General features: G+C 51.1%; 1 protein-coding gene across 2 annotated transcripts in view; it reads left to right on the top strand.

The window, feature by feature from the left end:
• Positions 1-7,519, top strand: part of TIAL1 (TIA1 cytotoxic granule associated RNA binding protein like 1) — a 28,049-nt gene that overhangs the window by 6,937 nt on the left and 13,593 nt on the right. The window contains exons 2-6 of one of the 2 annotated variants that reach the window (XM_018574090.1): positions 1,825-1,920; positions 2,216-2,315; positions 4,048-4,102; positions 4,451-4,538; positions 6,527-6,602. In XM_018574090.1, the coding sequence (XP_018429592.1) occupies positions 1,825-1,920; positions 2,216-2,315; positions 4,048-4,102; positions 4,451-4,538; positions 6,527-6,602 (415 nt within the window). Of the gene's footprint in view, positions 1-1,824; positions 1,922-2,165; positions 2,316-4,047; positions 4,103-4,450; positions 4,539-6,526; positions 6,603-7,519 lie in introns of both variants that reach the window. The other variant, XM_018574089.1, reaches the window with a different exon arrangement.

Here is a 7,519-nt window from a genome sequence, read left to right as displayed (position 1 = left end):
AGGCATCTAGTACTCCGGGAGTATCACAGATAAGGACCGGGCATCTAGTACTCCGGGAGTATCACAGATGAGGACCAGGCATCTAGTACTCTGGGAGTATCACAGATAAGGACCAGACATCTAGTACTCCGGGAGTATCACAGATAAGGACCAGGCATCTAGTACTCCGGGAGGTATCACAGATAAGGACCAGGCATCTAGTACACCTGGAGGTATCACAGATGAGGACCAGGCATCTAGTACTCCGGGAGGTATCACAGATGAGGACCAGGCATCTAGTACTCCGGGAGGTATCACAGATAAGGACCAGGCATCTAGTACTCTGGGAGTATCACAGATAAGGACCAGACATCTAGTACTCCGGGAGTATCACAGATAAGGACCAGGCATCTAGTACTCCGGGAGGTATCACAGATAAGGACTAGGCATCTAGTACTCCGGGAGTATCACAGATAAGGACCAGGCATCTATTACTCCGGGAGGTATCACAGATAAGGACCGGGCATCTAGTACTCCGGGAGTATCACAGATAAGGACCAGGCATCTAGTACTCTGGGAGTATCACAGATAAGGACCAGGCATCTAGTACTCTGGGAGTATCACAGATGAGGACCAGACATCTAGTACTCTGGGAGTATCACAGATGAGGACCAGGCATCTAGTACTCCGGGAGGTATCACAGATAAGGACCAGGCATCTAGTACTCCGGGAGGTATCACAGATAAGGACCAGACATCTATTACTCCGGGAGTATCGCAGATAAGGACCGGGCATCTAGTACTCCGGGAGTATCACAGATAAGGACCAGGCATCTAGTACTCCGGGAGTATCGCAGATAAGGACCGGGCATCTAGTACTCCGGGAGTATCACAGATAAGGACCAGACATCTAGTACTTTGGGAGTACCCGTCCTGTAGGTGCTCACACTCTAAGGTCCCTGTCCCATTAGGGACGATGATTTAGGCAGCAACCAATCAAAGTGACACAAAACTCCGAGACAACTCCTAAGAATCCCTCCAAGTCCCTGAACTCCGGGCATCTAGTACTCCGGGAGTATCACAGATAAGGACCAGACATCTAGTACTTTGGGAGTACCCGTCCTGTAGGTGCTCACACTCTAAGGTCCCTGTCCCATTAGGGACGATGATTTAGGCAGCAACCAATCAAAGTGACACAAAACTCCGAGACAAATCCTAAGAATCCCTCCAAGTCCCTGAACTCGGAGCAACAATGTATCTTATTTGTGTCACTCGGCTGCAGATCCTCCAATCATCTCTGACACTGTCCTTCCTTCTGGAGGGTGACTACGTCTGTTCCCCATGGTCCCTGTGTGTGTGGTAGTCACCGCTCCAAGCTCCGCCCCCGGGATGGACTACAATCTCGGTACAAATCCGTAATCTGTACCTGAGATTGTAGAGAGTTGTCTGTAGTTGTCGGCCGGAAAGCAGCGTGTGGTCCTTGGACAATCCTAGGTGGGAGTGTACTGGGAGTGTACTGGGAGTGTAGCGGTCGCGTACCGGGAGTGTAGCGGTCGCGTACCGGGAGTGTAGCGGTCGCGTACCGGGAGTGTAGCGGTCGCGTACCGGGAGTGTAGCGGTCGCGTACCGGGAGTGTAGCGGTCGCGTACCGGGAGTGTAGCGGTCGCGTACCGGGAGTGTAGCGGTCGCGTACCGGGAGTGTAGCGGTCGCACTGGTTTACACCCAGCCGCCTTTCTTCAATGTGTTTGTTCACTCTGCTTTGTGTCTCTGTGTGCGTCCATCTTTCTGTCATGTGATTGGTCGGGGGCTCTGAGAATTGACATCCGTGTTGTGCTTCCTCTGCAGGTATGTAGGCAACCTCTCCAGAGACGTGACCGAGGTTCTGATTCTTCAGCTCTTCAGTCAGATTGGGCCGTGTAAAAGCTGTAAAATGATCACTGATGTAAGTATCACCATGTCCTGCTTACCTGTGTGTACCTCCAGCTCCATGTCCTGCTTACCTGTGTGTACCTCCAGCCCCATGTCCTGCTTACTTGTATGTACCTCCAGCCCCATGTCCTGCTTACTTGTATGTACTTCCAGCTCCATGTCCTGCTTACCTGTGTGTACCTCCAGCTCCATGTCCTGCCTATGAAGATGCGTCTGGTCGGTATTGGTCTATAAATCTCTCTCTCTCCGGTTTTCAGCAGACGGACGGTCGGAGGGTCGCGGCGTCCACTGGCTTCTCCGCCCTCCCAAACTCCAGCAACGACCCGTATTGTTTTGTGGAGTTTTATGAACATAGAGACGCGGCGGCTGCGCTGGCGGCCATGAACGGGCGGAAGATCTTGGGAAAGGTGAGCGAGGTTTACGGAGAGATGTCTCCACGCGGCTTCTTCTGGAACGTTCTATAGAGAACCCAGCTGGTGTCCAGTCACTCCGGGATATTGGAGTCTCCGGTGCTGCGGGGCTCTGCCCCCCGACACTGCGGGGCCTCTGACACTGCGGGGCCTCTGACACTGCGGGGCCTCTGACACTGCGGGGCGTGCACTCCCTGTGCCTGGCCACCCCCTGATAGGCGTGCACTCACTGTGCCTGTCCACCCCCTGATGGGCGTGCACTCCCTGTGCCTGGCCACCCCCCGAGAGGCGTGCACTCCCTGTGCCTGGCCACCCCCTGATAGGCGTGCGCTCGCTGTCCCTAGCCACCCCTCCCTGTGCCTGGCCACCCCCTGATAGGCGTGCACTCCCTGTGCCTGGCCACCCCCTGATAGGCGTGCACTCCCTGTGCCTGGCCACCCCCTGATAGGCGTGCACTCCCTGTGCCTGGCCACCCCCTGATAGGCGTGCACTCCCTGTGCCTGGCCACCCCCTGATAGGCGTGCACTCCCTGTGCCTGGCCACCCCCTGATGGGGGAGGAAAGAAAAGCTGCAAGGAGACCCCGGGCAATACTGGTAGCTCTTATTTTTGTTCTCTACTTGTCTTTTCGGTCACAGGTTTCAGATCACAGGTCCCCTTGGAGACAAATTAGGCAAAGGGTACTGTACCCATGAAGGGATTCTATGCAGAGGGCCTCCTTCTCCGTGTTGCTGAAACGTTATATAAATGTTCTCCAGCAACCATTCTGCACATGACCGGCAGGAATAGTTCATTAAAGGACAACATATTTACCAAAGCCAGCACTCCCTACCAGCCCTGGAAGCTGCCATTACATGACTTGTAGAAGCAGGGCTGGTTCTGGAGCACACGTCTGCAGCATGGTGTCCCATATCTGCTACAGAACTGGTACCTCTTATGGGAGTCCAGCTGTGACCTTGGCCATCCTAATGGTGTCTTAAGAGTTTCGATTAAAATCTTTAAACTCGAACCCTACCCATAAGCCGTATGTTCTGGAAGATGTTTTCATTTTGTGTTTGGTGGTGAGGAGGAGGAATGGTGGCCATCCAATGGAAGCCAGCATCTCTGCTCTGTGCTTGGAGGAATGGTGGCCCTCCATTGGAAGCCAGCATCCTTCCGGCATCTCTCCCCTGTGCTTGGAGGAATAGTGGCTGTCCATTGGAAGCCAGCATCTTTGCTCGGTACTTGGAGGAACAGTGGCTGTCCATTGGAAGCCAGCATCCTTCCAGCATCTCTGCTCGGTGCTTGGAGGAATGGTGGCCATCCATTGGAAGCCAGGGTCCTTCCAGCATCTCTGCTCGGTGCTTGGAGGAATGGTGGCCATCCATTGGAAGCCAGGGTCCTTCCGGCATCTCTGCTCAGTGCTTGGAGGAATGGTGGCCATCCATTAGAAGCCAGTGTTTTTCCAGCATCTCTGCTCAGTGCTTGGAGGAATGGTGGCCATACATTGGAAGCCAGCATCCTTCCGGCATCTCTGCTCGGTGCTTGGAGGAATGGTGGCCATCGATTGGAAGCCAGCATCCTTCCGGCATCTCTGCTCGGTGCTTGGAGGAACGGTGGCCCTCCATTGGAAGCCAGGGTCCTTCCAGCATCTCTGCTCGGTGCTTGGAGAAATGGTGGCCCTCCATTGGAAGCCAGGGTCCTTCCCGCATCTCTACTCAATACTTATCAGCTTTCTGCTTCTCTCCACAGGAGGTAAAGGTGAATTGGGCCACCACTCCCAGCAGTCAGAAGAAAGACACATCCAGTAAGTATATAGCCGGCGGCATGGCAAAGCTCTCTTCCATTGCGGCAGCGTTCATCTTCACTTGTATGATGGTGCTATTAATCCCTTTTTGTTGCAGGCCCCTCCAGCAGGAAAGGGGTTAAGAGACAGTCTGGCTGATAGCATGTACACGTCCATGTGCTGTTTAGGCTTCCTCTCTTGGTATTCTCTCTCATTTTATCTAAATTTAAAGCACTTAAGTTTCCTCACGACGTTCAGTGTTTTCAGATCCTCCCAAACGTCAGTAGGACACTGGAAAACGTTGCCGCTCCTCTCGTCATCTGAATGGCATCGCACTGACTCTACAAATCTCTCTCTCTCTCTCTGCAGATCACTTCCATGTCTTTGTTGGAGATCTGAGTCCAGAAATCACCACAGAAGACATCAAATCGGCTTTTGCTCCGTTTGGTAAAATCTCGTAAGTATTGGCGAGTTGTTTCCATCTCTCTCTGGTGTCTGATAGGACAGATCTGTGTACGTTGTATCTGACACATGTACCGAATTCTCTGTTGTGTTTGTTTTAGTTAAATCTGAGATGCTATATTGTGACTGTACATATGTATGTGTTGATGCATGGGAGACTGTTCAGGCGCTCCTCTTGGTGTGCCCTGTACTATACTGGGACTGGTAATGGCATTCCTGCTGTATGATGGTAAATGTCCTGGTCACGGTGCTTGGGCAGGGCAGCCGGCGCACTTCTCCTAATCCAGTAAGTATGGGCTGATGGGCACACTTAGTATATGTCGTTATCTGTAGGAGCCGGTCGCTGGTGAACAGAATGGACTGTATGCATTTCCATTGTGCCTCCGGGTAGCCCCCATGGGCAACTAGGAGAGCTAATGGAAAAAGAGTTTTCAGTGATCATTGTCCTGTTTGTGACTTTGTAATGATCGGCTGATCACCAGCGTTGGCCGTGCTCCGGACTATCACTCTGTCTCTGTGTAACATAAGCTGGTCATTGGGGATAATGTAGTGATCAGCTGATCACCAGCGTTGGCCGTGCTCCGCACCATTGCCCTGTCATGTTAGATGAGCAAATTGGGATTTGTTAGTGATCAGATGATCACCAGCGCTGGGCATGCACCGAACCAATGCTGTGTCTCCCTGTGACCTGAGCTGATTATTGTATTGGTCAGCAGACCACCAGCATTGGCCGTGCTCCACACTATTGCCCTCTCGTGTCAAGTGGGCAGATTATTGGGTTATCGAATTGATCAGCTGATCACCAGCGCTGCTCGCCACCCTCGCTGTGTCTCCATGTAACAGGTGCAGATTATTGTATTGATCCGCTGATCACCAGCGCTGCCCGGCACCCTCGCTGTGTCTCCATGTAACATGGACAGATTATTATATTGATCAGCTGATCACCAGCGCTGCCCGGCACCCTCGCTGTGTCTCTATGTAACAGGTGCAGATAATTGTATTGATCAGCTGATCACCAGCGCTGCTCGGCACCCTCGCTGTGTCTCCATGTAACATGGACAGATTATTGTATAGATCCGCTGATCACCAGCGCTGCTCGGCACCCTCGCTGTGTCTCCATGTAACAGGTGCAGATAATTGTATTGATCAGCTGATCACCAGCGCTGCTCGGCACCCTCTCTATGTCTCCATGTAACATGTCTCTGGGTCTCTGTGCAGGTATAAGGATTCTTGCCTCACTCCCACTCATCATTAAACATAATAGCATTCTGATTATTTTGCAGAATGGCTGCTATATGGACAGACTCATGAAGGCTAACTGCAAGGAACTGTGCACACTGGAGTCAGTTGTAGATTTTTTTTCTCATTTCTATTTTATTATTTATTTTCTACTGGTATAATCAGATTTCTATGACACGATACATTCTCTGTGTTAGTTTTGTTGTTTTGTACTGGTGTGCTGAACTATTGTTCTTTAGTTTTTTTTTATTCGCCTTTCTTAAATCTTCTGAAAATGTCAATTTTTCAAAATTTACAGCTGCCCAAACTCCAAAATGGTGGTAAAGAATTGAGCAAGAAAAATAAAGAAATCTGTTAACAGGCCATGTATGCCTTTTAATTCCTATTTTTCCTCTTTTTCCATTTTGATATTTGATAATATTCTGCAGCCATTTGATATTAGTGAGTGCATGGTGAGCCAGGGCTGAGTGCTAGACTAGAGAGACCGTTTTATTTTCTAGTGTAACAGTTCTAGGTTGCATGTTTATTACGTGTTAATGATAGAATTCTGTGCTGTAGATATCATTTGATCTCTAGAAATATGTCAGAGCTGGGTTAGGGAGTCAGCGGTCCTGGGACTAGAGTTAAGAAAAGATGGAGGAGGATTATCTGCCGATAACAGTGTGTGTGGTTCCTTTAGTTTTTATTTATTGCCGGTTCATCTTTGTGCAATGTACTGATCGTGTTGTGCTCTCTTCTCCGCAGCGATGCCAGAGTAGTGAAGGACATGGCCACGGGGAAGTCGAAGGGTTACGGCTTTGTGTCCTTCTACAATAAGTTGGTGAGTGTGTTCCTTGTATATTCCTCCGGAACTCCAGCCAACACCACGACCTCAAACAGATGAGCCAGCCGCACCGTGAGCAGGTCTGCCCAGACAATCCTTCCTCTGATACAGTCACCAGACTAAACCTGGGTATACGCGGTTTTATTTCCTTCATTCCACCCGCGGGCTGAATGAAGAGAATATAACAGATTCCTCCATCAGTGCTTACACGCGTGGATGGGCGACTCCCCTGCTGTTTTGCATTGCATTCTGACAGCGGCTGGTGGCCTCCATTACAAAACCCGAACTGCAAACTCTATTCGGCTGCAGATTTCCATCCTGCTTCTTTGATTAGCTGATTGAGGGATGCCAGGTGGAAGGGTGGCGATGGGCACCCACTGCAAATTTTCCGTCGGTTCATCGAGAACCGGCCGAAATTCGCACAGTTCGTAGCCCACTTTGGTCCTGGAGACGACAAAGCCCTTTCCGGCATGGACCCATGATCCATGGGTCTCCCATACAAAGTCCTTAACAAGATGGTCCCATAATCCTTTGGTCTCCTGTACAAAGCCCTTCCCGGCATGGACCCATGATCCTTTGGTCTCCCGTACAAAGCCCTTCCCGGCATGGACCCATGATCCTTTGGTCTCCCGTACAAAGCCCTTCCCGGGATAGTCCCATGATCCTTTGGTCTCCTGTACAAAGCCCTTTCCGGGATAGTCCCATGATCCTTTGGTCTCCCGTACAAAGCCCTTCCCGGCATGGACCCATGATCCTTTGGTCTCCCGTACAAAGCCCTTCCCGGCATGGACCCATGATCCTTTGGTCTCCCGTACAAAGCCCTTCCCGGCATGGACCCATGATCCTTTGGTCTCCCGTACAAAGCCCTTCCCGGCATGGACCCATGATCCTTTGGTCTCCCGTACAAAGCCCTT

The sequence above is a fragment of the Nanorana parkeri genome, unplaced genomic scaffold (assembly GCF_000935625.1).
Source record: "Nanorana parkeri isolate BGI_ZX_2015 unplaced genomic scaffold, ASM93562v1 scaffold2731, whole genome shotgun sequence".
Lineage (NCBI taxonomy): Eukaryota > Metazoa > Chordata > Amphibia > Anura > Dicroglossidae > Nanorana > Nanorana parkeri.
The sequence above is the reverse complement of the archived record's forward strand: the minus strand, read 5'-3'. Positions and strand labels throughout refer to the sequence as shown.